The sequence below is a fragment of the Talpa occidentalis genome, unplaced genomic scaffold (assembly GCF_014898055.3).
Source record: "Talpa occidentalis isolate TD23 unplaced genomic scaffold, MPIMG_talOcc4v2.1 talOcc4.7, whole genome shotgun sequence".
NCBI lineage: Eukaryota > Metazoa > Chordata > Mammalia > Eulipotyphla > Talpidae > Talpa > Talpa occidentalis.
In genome coordinates this window covers 95,975,565-95,991,401 of record NW_023605083.1, presented here as the reverse complement: position 1 = coordinate 95,991,401, position 15,837 = coordinate 95,975,565, and the positions used below count along the sequence as shown (strand labels likewise).

The 15,837-nt window shown below is 44.1% G+C and overlaps 1 protein-coding gene across 4 annotated transcripts in view; it reads right to left on the bottom strand.

Moving 5' to 3' along the window:
* ARHGAP44 (Rho GTPase activating protein 44) overlaps window positions 1-15,837 on the bottom strand; it is a 146,872-nt gene that overhangs the window by 13,690 nt on the left and 117,345 nt on the right. For all 4 annotated transcript variants that reach the window (XM_054689774.1, XM_037494784.2, XM_037494783.2 and 1 more), the window contains 4 exons: window positions 14,185-14,265; window positions 12,063-12,176; window positions 11,308-11,399; window positions 9,556-9,736 (listed from right to left, as the gene is read on the bottom strand). In XM_054689774.1, coding sequence (XP_054545749.1) covers window positions 9,556-9,736; window positions 11,308-11,399; window positions 12,063-12,176; window positions 14,185-14,265 — 468 coding nt within the window. The remainder of the gene's footprint in view (window positions 1-9,555; window positions 9,737-11,307; window positions 11,400-12,062; window positions 12,177-14,184; window positions 14,266-15,837) is intronic.

Genomic DNA, 15,837 nt, shown 5'->3' with positions numbered 1-15,837 from the left:
CAAAGACACCTGCTTACCCACACATGACAGGCGACAGGCTCCCTCCCCCACGAAGCGGACACATTCAAGCACGTCTGTGTTAGAACAGCAGCGCAGCCTTAGCACCCACCAGGGGCCAGGGAAGCGAGCATGAGGCCGTGCCCCCTGGAACAACGTCGCTTGGAACATCCCGGCTGTTTGGGATGGGCCTCACACCAGCAGCCCTGACATGGCTGGCAGCTGCCTTCCACCCTTTGCCAAAGCCAGCTGGCCTTAGACTAAATCGCCGACAAGCTCCCTGGGCATGAAATCCAAGCTTCCCCAGAGCAGGATGCAGCCTGTCTGGGGGCATTCACTCCTCCCGCATGGGAGATGGAGGTGGACATGGCAGGGACCAGGCAGCATCAGATGAGAACATGGAACCGATCAGCAAGAGACAACCAAATATCCATTCTTCCTCTTTCTGTCACTTGGGGGTCTACAGCATAAGACCCATTGAGGATTCCTGCCCTAGCTGCAGGAACCTGGCCAAGCCACACCTCTGGAGGCCACACCCACTTGTCTACACTGCAGGAATGAGGCTGATCATGACTAGGGTTACTCCCTGCTCCAATTCTGTCTTAATGATGGGAACACAGTCAGCTTCAAGTAAGTCGGCCAAGCAACCAAACACGGCACATTCAGCCTCGCAGAGCCTCTAGGCACAGCTTCCTTGGTTCTCAGAGATTGAACATGGCCTCGTGGCTACCAGAGGATACCGTACCTTTGGATTTTCCTAAGGCTGCAGGGACAGAAACATACAGATATTAGTGTCAAAAAAACTATGCCTTCCTATGGACACACAGGCTGTCTCTTGTCAAGGCCAGGGTCTTAAGTGCTGGGCTTCTACTGTGCCATGGAATTATTTCAGTTTGGTTGGTCTCTGCAGTTAAAGTGACTCTTCTATTTGTATGAGTGAAATCTTATCCTTCCAAGCACACAGATTAATAAAGACAGCAGTGGAAGAGTAGGTATTGGTATATGTAGGGATTGGATGGGAAGGAGAGGGTGTCATAAGGGAGAAAAAAAATCAGTGAAACTAGTCATCTGCTTGCTTCTAAGTTATATGACTCAGAAGGCTGTCAATTCCCTTTCTTTGGTCTAGAAGGTAACTGGTATGGTAATAGTCAAGACCTTCACCAACAAAGGAAAGAGCTAATGTTTAATATGAAGGGCTGTACAAACACCCATGCAGTGAGAAAATGTACTCCTGCTGGTGTCTGCCTCTTCCAAGTGTATGCACAGTGGGGTGTGGCTTTGAGAGTTATTGTGCATTTACTCACACCCACATGTGGCAGTTGAACAGATTTGAAATCCTGCCTGCCTAAAAGTCTTATTTCCTTTGTAGAAGTACAGCAAAACTAAAAAAAAAAAAAAAAAGTAAGTAAATAAACCCAAAGGTGCAAGTGTAGAGATGAACTGCAGCAAGTAGGATTTGAGTCCTTTAAGAATAAGTCTCAGGGAGGTACACTGTGGGGAAGTAGATGGGGACTGCCTCCTGACACTTCCTCTGCAGCATCCCCAGAGACGCCAGCACCATGAGCGAAATTTCTTGTCTCTCTTGGATGGCTCTGAGCGGGTGGAGATAGCTCTTTCCAGCACCCAGGAGCTTTCAAGCGATTTTAGGTCTGAGATCCTCCACCTTCTACAGCGATCCAGAATCACTTGTGGAGGCCACTTAAATCTCTGGGACATGGTCCATTTGCATCCCCTGATATTTACAGTAGGCTGCAAGGGAGTGAGGAAAAGACTATCAAACTATGCTCTTTGGGCTCCCAAATTTATTAGGATAAAAAGAGCAGAAAGTTGAAGAGTCCACTTGGGGAAGGGAACTGATACCACAGAGCTGCAATGGTGGGTGAGCATGGCAGGCTTGTAATGCATTTCCCATGGCGATTTGCAGCAGGGGAGCCCTGTAGGAGGTAAGCCTTACCCTGTTTTCCCTTCCTTACCCTATTCTCATTCACTTAGAAAGACTTCTCTCACTGGAGAGAGAGGGGCACTGGCTGCAGATTCAGGGCAGGTGGGGGATGCCTCCCACTTCCAATGGCATCTTCCATGATCACTAACCTCAGACAACAGGTCACCTGGTGATCTTTCTCCTGGTTTACCAAGGGAAGGTGCCAACTAGGGCAATGGGTGTGGACGAATATGACCTGTTACATAGCAGCAAAATGTCAGCAGCCAAGAAATAAGAGCTAACCATACACTTCTGCTTTTACAAAGAGACTGCCGTGGCATCTGTAATGGCTACTATCCAACCGAAACTACTTTTTGATGGGAGGCAGCATCACAGAGAATAAGCATCGAATGTTGACTGACATTTTCAAAAAAGCAATATAAATCTTTATAGAGTGAATCAATCACTAAGGCAGTAGCAATGCTTTTGGAGGTCTACAAGTATATTTATGTTCATAAGCAAAATGGATTAATAGTATCTTTAAATGTCTGAATGTCTAGATAAAACTCAGCCCCAAAACAAAAATTATAAAGTTAGTTGGCATGTTGCCAAGAAGGGGAATCTACTCAAAGGTGGAGGAATATAACCAGAAGTTAGTATCAGCACTTCACAAATTTGTATTCATTGTTTTATCACATAAAGCCAGAATCAAGAAACTGCTTGAATTGCAAGTGTAATTAATTAAAACAATCAACGCCAGCAGAAGTCATTGCACAGCCTGGCTGTCAGAGATTTCCATGGTCCACTGCTTCTAGTTAAAACAGAGAAATTTGGTTTTCCGATCCCTTTATAGATGAATCAAGGCAAAGCAAGAAGACAGAGACCAGGAAGAACCTTCGAGGAGCAAAGGATTAGGACAGTAATAAGCAGGAGGCTGGAGGGCATGGCAGAATCTAGGAGAGCGCTCAGGCAAGCCGCTTTTGGTAGGAAATGAAGACCTGCAGCATTTGGAGAGCTGACCCCCTCCTCTCTTTCAGAGTAAGGAGACAAGGGTCAGGGTACCCAGAATTCTCACCCCCTTATCACTGGGATTCAGATGGGATTGGCCATTCACATTTTGGTACAGTAACCCCACTGATGTATAAGCTGCCCTGTTTAACTCCTCCAAGTCTACCAGGACCTAATATTAGCATGCAACCTATCATAAGCCACACTTTATACTTTTCATGAGAGAGAGTATCACGGAATAGGTTCAGCAACAATGCAGGCCTCTACTTCTGCTAAACCGTTCACTGATCCAGCAGACCTCTCTCCTTATTACACATGAGATCTATGACTTTAAAAATCAAGAGACCAAGGCCTGTTTCTCCTCCTCTCTGAACCCCCAAACTGAAGTCTGTTGGAAGATCCTCATTCCAAGAATATCACTGAACAGAAGTTTGATATGGGATATGGACCATCCTAGGGTTTAGTTATTTTGGTTTCTTTTTTTCCTCTCCAAAGGACAAATGTATTTGCCATGTTGTTTTTAAGTCCTGATCAGGAACAATCCTAGCCAGAGGCGTCAGCCAGTAGAAAGGTTTGAGGTACTTGAGCCTATAGAGATCAGGAAGGTTTTGAGTTGTGGTACTAGAAATCAGTTATATTTGGTAAAAGTCAGCCAGCAAAGGGGAAAGAAAACATAGCAGCTGCCCAAATTGCCACAGAAACCTTTCAGGAACAGTTTAAGATAAACCTGGTGGCTGGACAACAGTGAGGAGAGGTGCGAGGCGTCACCAGATGGTGCCCAAGGTGAGTGAGAACCTAAAAATGCTAAAGGAGCTTTGGTTATACTAACCCAGGGAGGCTAGAATCAGGTATTTCTCAGTTCCCCTAGGGATGATTTCTTTCCTAACTACATAGCAACAAAGTTTCTTCACCTGCCAGCTATAAATAAAGGTTGGAATCCTCTGGCAATATTCCACAAACCTGGTATCGGCATCTGTAAACATGTAAACCCTGAAAACATGGAAGCTGAAGTGGGGCCCGGGCCAAGAATATACCCCTCATAAATCCAATCTCAAAATAGAAGTCACTTTTTCCCTTGGTATCTAGGCTGCCTCTCCTGGTAAGCCCATCTTCTCAGAAGTGCAGGCTCTATGCGAAATCAATCACTGCAGCGTCAATCTGTGACCTACTCCCTGCCAGGCTCCCTGTGCTGTGTGCAGCCCATGCTCTCCCAGTAAGGTCTACAGAGGACGCTGATAGCCACAGTCACCAATGCAAGTCCCTTGGAGCACTGGTCCCGAATGTCTTGTGACAACAGGCTTTGTGATAGAGGAAACTCAGGAGGTAGTGCACGCCACAGCCCTTTGTGGACTTAGTCACTTACAGTAGCATGTTAAAGCCTCTCAGAAGTCCTACGCTGCAGACATTAATTTAAATTTGTTGAATCATGTGTTTCAGGGACTCACTAGCCTCAAGATTTCCATCTTCCCACCCCATTATTTCAAAGAGTGGAGATAATATTTCACAGAGTGCTGTTCAGATTGCTCTCAAACCCTTCCCACTGAACCTGTCTATTCAAATGACTGAGGATCTAGTAAGGTCCAGGTGGGTGGGACAAGCCCCGCTGCAGAGCAGCTCTGTAGCACAGGTCAAGAATGAGTCAAACACCAAAGTGAAGTCCAAGGAGATCACTGGTTCTGGTGTACATACCCTCATAGATTTTAGGGGTTACTGTCAACTAGTTCTGACAGAGGACCTCTAAGGACCACACCACTGAGGAGCATGGGAAATAGAGAAGCTGCAAGTTGGTCTTCTCAACATAAAGAGCCAGGGTAACTGGGATCTCCATGGACAAACTGCCACCCACTGGGATCCCAGGGTCTGCGGGGAGAATCACAGAAGCTGTTGGGGCCTTGCCACCAGTGGGTGTATGGGTTCAAGAGGCTGGAACTAGGCAGGGGCAGTGGGGCAGGCATGTCAGTCAGCAAGGCAAGTGCAGAGAGCATGGGACAGAGAGTCAGGAGGAGGCAAAGAGCAAGAGAGGAAAGCAGGCCCTAAGAGAACCAGCAGGTAAGGCAGGGAATAGGCAGTACGGAGTTGGCCAGGTCTGTCTGGAGGGAAAGGAGGGAGAGAGGAATAGAAAGGAGGGGATAGCAGCTATCAGAGGGTGAAGATGGGAAGCCGGGAAGGATGCTTCATTGCTGACATCATTTCTATTCTTGCCTCTGACCTTGACCGTCATTCCCTCTACAACCTTAGCAGAGTTGGGAACACATTTGACAAATGCTCACAACCCATGGGTCCATCAGAACAGGCAAGAGCATGTAGGCATCTTGGCCAGCTCTTTGGAGGCAGTATAAAAAGGACATTGCATTAAAAAATATTTGCTGTGGGCCTCCCTGGTGGCACAGCGGTTGAGCGCTGGGTTGTGAAGCTGCCTGCAGCCTCTGCAGCGCCAGTTCAATCCCCGGCTGCTCCCCGGCCACCGGAGGAGGGTCCCACATAGAGCACAGACCTCTCCTGCTGCCCGCTGCTCTCCTCAGCAGTGTGCTTCGGTCCTTCTGCCTGCTCTGCTCCCTGCTCTGGCTCTGGTGAATTCTCTCACCCTCCTGTGCTTCTGACTGTACCCAGTGCTTGTATAAATAAATAAATAAATCTTTAAAAAAAAAAATTTGCTGTGACTAGGAATGACACCTCTGCCATTGTCAGAAAAATAGAAGAGATTTGCCAGTTACTATCAGTATTTAGGACAAATAATTCAAGAAATAAAATCATTACTCTATAAAACAAACAAACAAAATACAAACAAGGCATCAAAAATAAATTAACCCACCCCCTGAAATTTCCAAGTGGGAATTCAGGGGTCTGCCAAGGGCACAAGTGTGACCCATTCAAGACTCTGTCTCTGTTGTTCAGCAGTGCTGGCACAGTGAGGATGGTCTGCACAGATTCCCCCTGTACATTAAGCCAATGTTCATTGCTAGAATAGGAAGGTTTGATTTCAATTTTTAAAATGGCATCATTGTCAAATTCTTTATTCAGAATGGCACTTTTTTTTTTTTTTTTTTTTTTTTAATGATTCAGTGGTTCTCAACACTAGATGCATATCAGAGCATCTGGGACACTTTTAAAGTTTATCAATGCCCAAATCCTAAGCCAGACCCAATAAATCAGCTCGGAAGAATGGGAGCCAGTGGCATGAGGAAGACATTAGTATTCTTTTTTAAAGTTTCTTCTGACTGTCTTTTGTGGCCACCACTCTCAAAACTTGGTAGCTTTTTAAAAATTTTGGTCACAACTTCACAGTATTGGCAATTTGGCAGGGACAGCATGACACAGCTCTAGCTGAGGTGGCCTGACTTGGGCTGGAAGTCTCCAAGATGACCGGTAAGTTGGTGCTGGGTGTCAGCTCGATGCTCAGCTTGGAGTGAAGGCTGGGGCTTCAATGTTTTTTTAAGGGGCTGCTGGGACTCCCGCACAGCATTACAGCTGGGTCCGAGAGCCAGCGATCCAAGAGTCCCAGGGATATCCCAAGGCAACTTTTTCTGACCTAGTTTCAGAAATCCCAGACATTTGTTCCATCATATTCTGTTTATTAACTAAGTCAAAAGGAGGGCAAGCAGATTTCAGCTCTCACTGGGAAAGGAATCAAAAGCTCCTTCTTCCATCTTCACCACAAAGCTCCTGGGTGGGTTAATTTCTTGTGGCATCTGTAAATAAGTACCACAAAGTTGGTAAACAACAGAAATTTGTCTCTCCCACTTCTGGGGACCAAAGTCCAAAATTAGTAGCACTGGGATGACATCAAGGCATAGCAGGCTGTGCTCTGAGAATCCATCCATTCCTCACTATATCCAGCTGTCGGTGGCCATCCGTATTCCTTGGCTCACGGTCACATCTTCAGACTGGTCTCTGCTCCACCTTCACGTCACCTTCTCTGCGTGTGTTGTCAGACCTCCCTCTGCCACCCTCTTCTGATACAGGTGATTGTATTTAGGGCCCACCCTCATAATCCAGGGTAATCTCCTTAATTCAAGACATTTTAATCGCAGCTGTAATTATCCAAATAAGGTATTATTTCAGGTTCCAGGGTTTGGGTTAGACCTAATAATTTTGAGGAGGGGCATTAATTTTCCTTCCACAATCATGATAAATGTAGACGTGACCTCCTAAATTGAGCTCCAGGACTTGCTAAGAAACTCCAGTTTTCTACGTCATCTGAATTGGAAAGCATCAGGACCAATACCAGGAGCTGAGGTGGGAGTAAAATATTTTGCATGATGTATTTTTCTTCCTCCAATTTTTAAAAAAATATACTTTATTGATATAGAACTTATTTTCTTTTTTTAACCTGACCAAAACACCTTAATAAAATGAGTTTAAATTTGTTAGTGCTGAAGACTTTGAAATGCATCACATAGATTTTTAAAAGCTCAGAAATTGGGATAAATGTGGAGAATTCCCCTAGTATTGCTAGAATAACACAGGATTCAAATAATGCAAATTCCTTTTTCTATCCCCTGAATACTTACGGTTTTAGGTTTCTGTTTCTCTTAAAGTAAATCAAAAATTGGCCATATACAAGCTCGCTGTGCTTTCAATCATATGCACTGGTATCCCAGACAACATGCTGAGGCCCTAACTCAATTAAGCCCTCCATTTATGTTAAAATAAATAAAACCTATGCATTTCATGTGCAACAGTAATTTATGTAGTGCATCTCCTATAGCATTATTGTCTATGGTATGTTTCAATTTTATATTAAAATGGTATGCATAACAGGCATAGTATTTACACAGTTGTTGAACAGGAGAACCTTATCAGTGATGAAGCACCTACATAAAATAGCATCATCCACATCTGCCTACAAACTATGGGGGCTAGTGGCCTTTGAATGCAGGATTCCATGGAGCATAACTTTCTCTTGAAAGTCATCTGGATTTCTTTTTGGAGGGTGCTCAGAATCAGAGGTCTGATAGGGAGCATAGAGGAGTACCTTGTCCATGCACAGACCCAGAGACTAAATGAGTTAACCCAAGGCGGGACCAGAATTGACCCAAGAGCATCCCCTCAGGCAGACACTTCCTAGAGGAACTGAGTTACTGAGTTACTTAAAGTGAGTTACTTAAAGTGAGTTACTTACTGAGTTACTTAAACTGAGATTGAAAAACAACGTCTAATGCACTTGTAATCTCTTTGAATCGTGCTCTCTCTCTCTCTCTCTCTCTCTCTCTCTCTCTCTCTCTCTCAAAGCAACGATCAGATTTTGAATATGCTCTTTTTTATAGATTTAAGAAATTTTCCTCTTTTCCCTTCAACTTCTAAGTACTTCTACTTTTTCCTTCCCCACTAGACAATGAACAACAAAGAACTGCACAGAGCCAATTAATAAACCCCACCTCCCACCCCCTCCCACAAAAAGTCAAGTGGCCAGTAGGTATACTGCCCTTTCTGACTCCTTGTCCATCCTCACAGGACAAGGTCTAAGTCTCCAGTGCCAACTCCCTCTCAGACAAGAAGAAGTGAAAAGTAAGACTCATACACTGCTAGAGTTTTTGGTTCTCAGCCTTCCCTCTGAAGTCCACTTGGCCAGGAGCTGTTCAAATAAGCAGATCTTTCTGGTGACCCAGTGTGGTCCAGTAGGGAAGAGGAAGGTTGCAAATATTATACTTCCTGTTCTGAATGCTCTTGTATATTTTGGTAGAGAAGTTGCTAAATTTTATTTTATAGTAGCATTTTTAATGCCTCATCAGAGTTTACTAAATTGACTTGCTTGACCAGGCAATGCAACCCATTTCTTACAGTATAAGGCTTATTAACCGGTATCTTCAGCTGCACAATACTCATAGGCCCACATGTTTTGGATGCCACAGCTGAATTGATGCTTACCATGAATCAGTTGTGCTTGTTATGAAACTTGTTTATGCCCATTTTACTTGTTATGAGAATCATATTATGCAATTACATATTACATAAAATGGTTAACACAAGTGTGGAGAGGGTCATTCCTATGAGAATTGAGTTGAATGCATTTATGAGTCTTGTAACAGCTGCATCAAAGTAGGCGTTAGTGTTAATTGTCGGTGATGGGGAAAATTCTTAAAAACTTACAAGTATTTTATACTCAGAAGGTTTCAATTTTTAGGTTTCCTGCTATTTCCTGCACCAGGGAATACTAAACTCTGCATGAAAGGTGTTGCTTATGCAAGAATGTTGCAGAAGAATGCAAATGAGCAGACCCATCAAGACAGTGAAATCATTAAGGATTTGAGAATAGATATACATTTACGAATCTTGAGTCAAAATAAAGCGTTTATGTATTTTTTTAATTTCCCTTGTTGATCAAAGTTTATATTTTCTTTCTTTTGATGAGAACAAGGTTTGTATTTTCTTTCTTTTGATGAGAACCAATCAATACTGAATACAACTGTGGCTCAGAGGGTTGCACTTACCTCTGGTTCAAAGCTAGGGCAGCAAGCCAAGACTCATCCCAAATAGCACAGATGAAAGCATCCCGAAGGAGGTAACAGTTTAGTTGCTACAAGTCACCTCGACGACTGCCAGTAAGTGCAGCCTTTGTGTCCACCCATTTTTTCTTACATCTCAATCCCTCCAATCCCCAACGCTGAGACAGGGACACTAGTTCATACCCATCCTTTTTGTAAAACTCCAGCATCATATTATCCGTGGCAACGCTGAGGGGCCGGCGGGCCTGCTCGGGTTGGCGCCGGTCTGCGGGGTCCATGTCTGGGGAGGGCATTGAGCTGTAGTTGGCGTTGTGATTCACGTGGACTGGACTCCCATAATTCCCTGTGATGTTGAACTCTATGTCTGTGGGGAAGAAAGAATAGGTGTGCATGATCTATTGGTTTCTCACACTCTTCCTGGCAAGACAGAGATGAACAGAGATGATTTCTCCCTCATACTTCACTCCTAGAAAACTTTATCCCATGGCTCTGTGTTAGGTGATCTATTGCTATTAACTCAATGTTAGGATAATTCATCATATTAATAGGTAAATCACATGCTCCTCTGTCATATTAACAGGGCACTTAATAAAGCAATGTTCTGTTTGTGATTTAAAAACTTAGTCAAACAGGAACAGATGGGTAGTTTCTGAAAAAAAAGTAAAACCATCCATCTCACGCCTCATGGTTAATATTAAATACCAGAGCAGTCTTATTCGTATCAGGAAAAAGAGCAAGGCCCACTCTCACCACTGTTATTTAACACTCTTTGAGAAGTGCTAGCCAAAGGAATTAGTCAGGAAAATAAAAGGAGACACAATATTATTATTTGCTGATGATGATATTTCTCTTCCTGGAAAACCAAGGAAACAAAATTGAAAGAATTAGAAATAGTAAGGTATTTCACAAAAGTTGTTGGCTAGCAAGTGGATACTCACCCCATCTTTTCCTAGTAATGGCCTGTTTATCTGCAATGGTAATTAACTTGTCCTGGGAACTTACAGAATTATACTTTTAACTCCTATCGCCTTCATTTCTTTATCCTAATTTCCTACCCTCACCCAATTCTGTATGATCAAGAGAATTCTTATGACACAAGCAGTTCAGAGCTTTTAAAGTCGAAACACATGAAATAAAATAAAGATAATCAAACTTCTTCAGTGGAGATGGGCACTAACTGATCACCTCTGGTGGATACAGCACATAATTATTAACATTTTGTCCTGGTGTAAGTTAATGGCTTGCTTTGCACAGCTGAAAGCATACCCTTAGTGTTTACTGAACATATGGGACAGTACTTTTTTAAACAAATACTGAATTTAGTGTACCAACTGCTGTCTCTTCAAAACTGTCACCATTGAGAGTCATGCCCTTATGCAATGCTCCCATGGCTAAGAACATTTATAAAACTCCCTTTTAGGGAGCTGCCTTTAGAACCCTATTTTGAACCAGGCACAAAAATAAACCTCATGGCCTTTGAGCCCCATGTTTAGAGGATAACTTCAAGGACATAGTTTATGATTACAAAAGGATAATTAATACTGATGTGATCCTAAAGCTCTGAGGAGAAGTCCATCGCAGGCCTGTTTCCCTCTGCATCTATAAAGTGAAGGGCTTGGAGCAGAGGACCTCGCTCTCCTTTCTGCACCTATTTTTTCATGATTCATCAATTTAAAGAAATCTTGATGTGGATATTAGACCAATACAATTATGGGCATGGTTAGTGTAGGCAGTAAACACTCAGGTCAGAGAGTAGAAACTGCCATCATCCTTCCTCCGTGTGTGTGTGTGTGACAGGATTAAGAACAGAACAAATATCTATGGGCAGTGGTACGTGGTTTCAAAGGTTCAGAACTCATAGTTACACTCCTGCTCTTCCCCAGTCCCCGATTCCTTTCTCTTACACCCCCACCCCCACTTGATGCCACCACATACCCCCAGGGAAGAACCAGTCCGCATGCTGGATGATGGGTTCAATGATCCCAACAATCTGCAGAGATACTGTGGTCATCATCTCCGTGATGTTCCTGCAGGCACACAGCAAGAAGGGCCGGTGGGTTATCATCAAGGTGGAGTGATGGACACCCTTGTCCACAGTTGGGGAGGGCCCTGGACCCTGGTTGGGAAGGCTGGAGGCCTACATCAGAGAACAGGATTTCTGGCTTCTTCCTCTTGGGAGGAAGGAGAAGTGTGCTTTCCTGAACCTGTCTTTCCACATCAATAGTGGGTAACCACAGGAGCCCTTGTACAAGGAGCTGTGATCACCGTGGGACAGACATGTGACCATCACCTGCAGGGCACCCTGCATTGTGGGGTATGAGTCTCATAACTGCCTGACTCACCTCACTCCAAATCGTTCTCTCTCTTTGTAGACAACCCTCCAATCTGAGGATCCTGTGCCGGTTGTGTACTCCAGAAAGGGATGACCGGTGCCTTCACACCAGTGGCCTGTGCCTTTCATCCTGATGTTGACTAGAGCTTACAGAAGACCTCACTGAGATCTGTAACTTCTAAGACTAAGAGAAGAGACCTGTAGATTTCTGGACCTCCTACGCTTGGGAAGGTAGCAGGCCAAGACAGAAATAAGACCTGAAAACTAAAGGAGGCTGGAGATGACATGTGCCCTGGTCATGCCGCCCATGCCCCCCTACCACATGTGTGACTACACGACCTCTCCTCCCCATACTCACCCTTCTGCCTGGGGCCATAGGAGGTTGGGTCCTAACACAATTGCCATGTTGCTGGGAGTCATCTTGTTTACATCTTGATATTCTGACAGCTTGGATAAAAATTTGATCAAGTATCTGAAAGGAAATCAAAAGGGCTGGGTTTGACTAGCGCTCAACCCCAGCCATGGTCCCTAGCAATGGCAGAAAACTCTGTTCTGTGGCACAGCTTATTGACAGAGACCCTCACATCCTGCAGTATAACGAAGGTGAGTCACAAGTCCAGAAAGGTGAACTCTATTCTCTTAGCCAAGAAAAAGACAGTCAGACCTCACTCAGTTGGATGTCAATATTTGGCCAGAAAAATTCGCCATTTTTCCTTCTGATTCAATATATCATGACCTAAATTGTTCTACCTTTTCAATCACCTATGACCTGCCACCTGCTCCCACCCCCACATGCAGAGGTAAGAAGGCAAGTTTCCAGGTATCCACAGGGACATGTGCATGCTAGGGGTGCATGTGCATGCTAGGAGTGCATGCTTCCAGAAATTTTGGCTAACCATACTGACAGCCACCAGATTCTGTCCAGGGGTCCAGTAGTCCTGGGGCACATATTTTCTCCTCAACTCTCAGACACAAAAGGCTGTGGTTCTAATCTCATTTTCTGGGGTCACAATGTATGGTTCCCTAAGGAATAGCCATGTCAGCCCTATAGAGAAGCCACCAGCCACTAATCCCTGAGCTGTCACTGTGCCTAACCTAGTCACAGCTTCTCCTGACCATGTCACACCCTCAGAGCCCACATACACCTGCACCAGCACGTGGGGCCGAAGCTGAGAGCAGTCAGAGGCCAGTGGGCTAGGACTGTGGTCAGCAACACTCATGAACTGTATCAATCTGTCTCTTGCTCTTGGGATTTTTTTTTAATTGTGATAAAATTTATCATTTTAACAATTTTAAGTGTATAGTTCAAGGATTTCGTAGCGTCACACTGTTATGCAATTATCACCACTATCGTCTCCAGGGTTTTTTCACCAATCCAAACTAAAACTCTACCCATTAAATGCTAACCCCAACTTCCCAATCCTCTCCACCCCATGGGAAAGCACCATTCTTTCTCTAAGAGTTTGACTACTAGATGAAACATAAAGTAGATCCGGACACCTCATGTAAGTAGACTCACAGAGTATTTGTCTTTTTGTGTCTGGCTCCAACATTCATCCATGCTATAAATGAAATGTCCTTCCATTTTAAGGATGAAAGTTGCATTTTATGTATAATTAGTTTATTCATTCATCAGGCAACTAACATTTAGGTCATGTCCATCTCTTGGCTATTGTGAATCATGCTGCTATGAACATGAGTACACAAGCATCGAGTCCCTGCTTCCAAATCTTTTGGATATATACCCAAAAGTGGCATTGCTGGATCATAATACAAATCTATGTTTAACTTTTTGAGGATTCACCATACTTTTACTCTTGGGGTTTTTAACAGGAAAACAGAAATAATCAGGCAGATGGCAGCAGGAGCTGAAGCTGAAAATCTGCAGCTAAGGAAGCATGAAGGAGCGATGGCAGGGCCAGGAGCAGGGCTGGCAACACAAAGTGGTCAGGAAGCAGAGAGTGTGAAGCTGGGTAGAAAAAAGATCCACAAAGAAGCGGCTGTGCAATCCCAGGCGGTGCAGGGAAAGCGAGAGACAGACAAGTGGAAAATAGCTGGTGATGGTGGAACTCTCGAGAATATTCTCCTGCCTCTTCTGCCTCCAGATTAGGCTCAAGGCTTCTTCTGCCTGTTCTACCTGTTCCAGGTTGGGTCAGCTTCTCCCAAGTGTCCATGAACACCATATTTAGCATAAATCCCCAATACCTTAAAATAGCCTGCATTCATCTTTGTCCCTTGAACTTAACTAAATTAGCCAATGACCTCCAAAGTCAAGTAGCTTCTTTGAATTGGTTTCTTCAGCACAATGTGGTAATTAACAACCTCACAGGGTATTTGAAGTTGAAAAGTGATCATGCATGTTAACAACGCATTGGATGCCATAAAATGCAGTGCTTGCTAAGGAGCACAACCTTTAGCCAGGAAACCGTGAGTCTGGGGCTTAAATAACCCTGAGCCAAGTGTCTCCAGTCTCTACTCACCGGATGTTGTTGTGATTGGCCTTGGGTAATTTCTCACAAGCATTCCACAAAGCCTGCAGCCTCTTGTCTTGCTCCTGGATACTGAGAATTTAATAGGAAAAGGCATTGGTTGAGATGTATCCATGATGTCTCACTGGCAATCATATTAACCAGTCATCATAATATAAAATAAGTAGCCAATCACTGTTACTGACCATATCAGCAAGTTATCATTATTCAAGTGTTTGGTTTTTAATTTTTCCCTCTGTGTTCTTGTGTGTGGTCCTGTGCTATTTTAATAAAACTTCTCCCTGCATGTATCACATGTCCCAGGTGAATGTGGGCCAGGGAGACAGGTGGGAGCAAGGGCAGAGGTGAGACTGCACGAGGGCCACGGAGTTGGCAGGAGGGAAGTCTGGCATACAAACCCGGATATAGGACCCCACTCAGGGAGTTCAACCTACTTTCACACCATGGTGGCAGCCTGTTGTCCAGTTCAATGGATGTTATTGAATGCACAGTAAGTTCGTTGGCATACAATAGATGTAAGTAAGTTTTATGCATTCAATAGAGACCCAGGAAATCTGATCTTTTAAGAGCAATTCAGGGATGGATACTTTCCAGGGACCAAAGGACTGCAAATCTATAAATACATTGCTCTGAGGGCGTCTTTATTTATAAGTCCTCGGAGAATGTAAAGAAATTACTTTTAGAGCTACATATTAAATATACTTTTCATGAAAATCGACATCCAGGTCTACACAACTAGGAAGGTCTTATGCCCACGGTCAATAAAAGGTTTTCTGAACCTTTTTTTCAAAAAAACTGAAAGGAAAATGTCTTCAGGATGAGGCCCTTGCTCTGGACCCTAGACTTGGGCCAAGGTCAGAGAGGTGGCCATCCCCGCGGCTTCATTGCTAGGTCCCCAGAGGGATTTCTTCAGGTCCTGACCAAGGTAAGAAAAACTCCTTTCCTAGGTTCAGCCTTGAAGACAAAACGATCATTCTCTAAAACAGACTTTTGCTAGGAAATGAGGCAAGTGAAAACAAAATGCCACATTAAGAAATGGAGAAATAACACATCCCATTTGCTAAGCAGTCATTCTCTGATCAAAGGCCGGCCAAATGGGGTTTTTTGTCAGGAAGACCCAGCACCATCCTACCTGTGACTTTGTACCAATTATCTCACCTCTCTGCTCCTCACTTTCCTCTCCATCAGATGAGATTATTAAGAGAATTTCCCTCATAGAGGAAAACTGGTCTCTGTGACCAGTTTGAAGGAGAATCTGTGTGTGTTAAGCAGAGGATCTGTTCATGGAAAGTTCTCCAGGACAGCTGCTGCCACTGCTGACACCTATCAGTGAGGTGTTCCTATGGCACCCAAGCCTCACTCCTTTTCTGCTACCATCTTTTCTAAGGTAGAGGGCAGGTTCTACCAAGAACTTTCATTCCATAAAAATCAACAAACACATATTGAGAACTTTCTGTGTGCCGGACATTGTCCTAGGGACTAAGAAGCAATCAGGGTATTGCTCTCTCAAAGCTACAATCAAATTGGCAATATAAATGCAGTCATAACCAGGTGATCAATTATAGGCAGAGAATTAACACAGGGAATGGGACAGATCAGTTGCTTTACATGGGGTCATCAGGGAAGGTTAAATTTAAGGTGAAG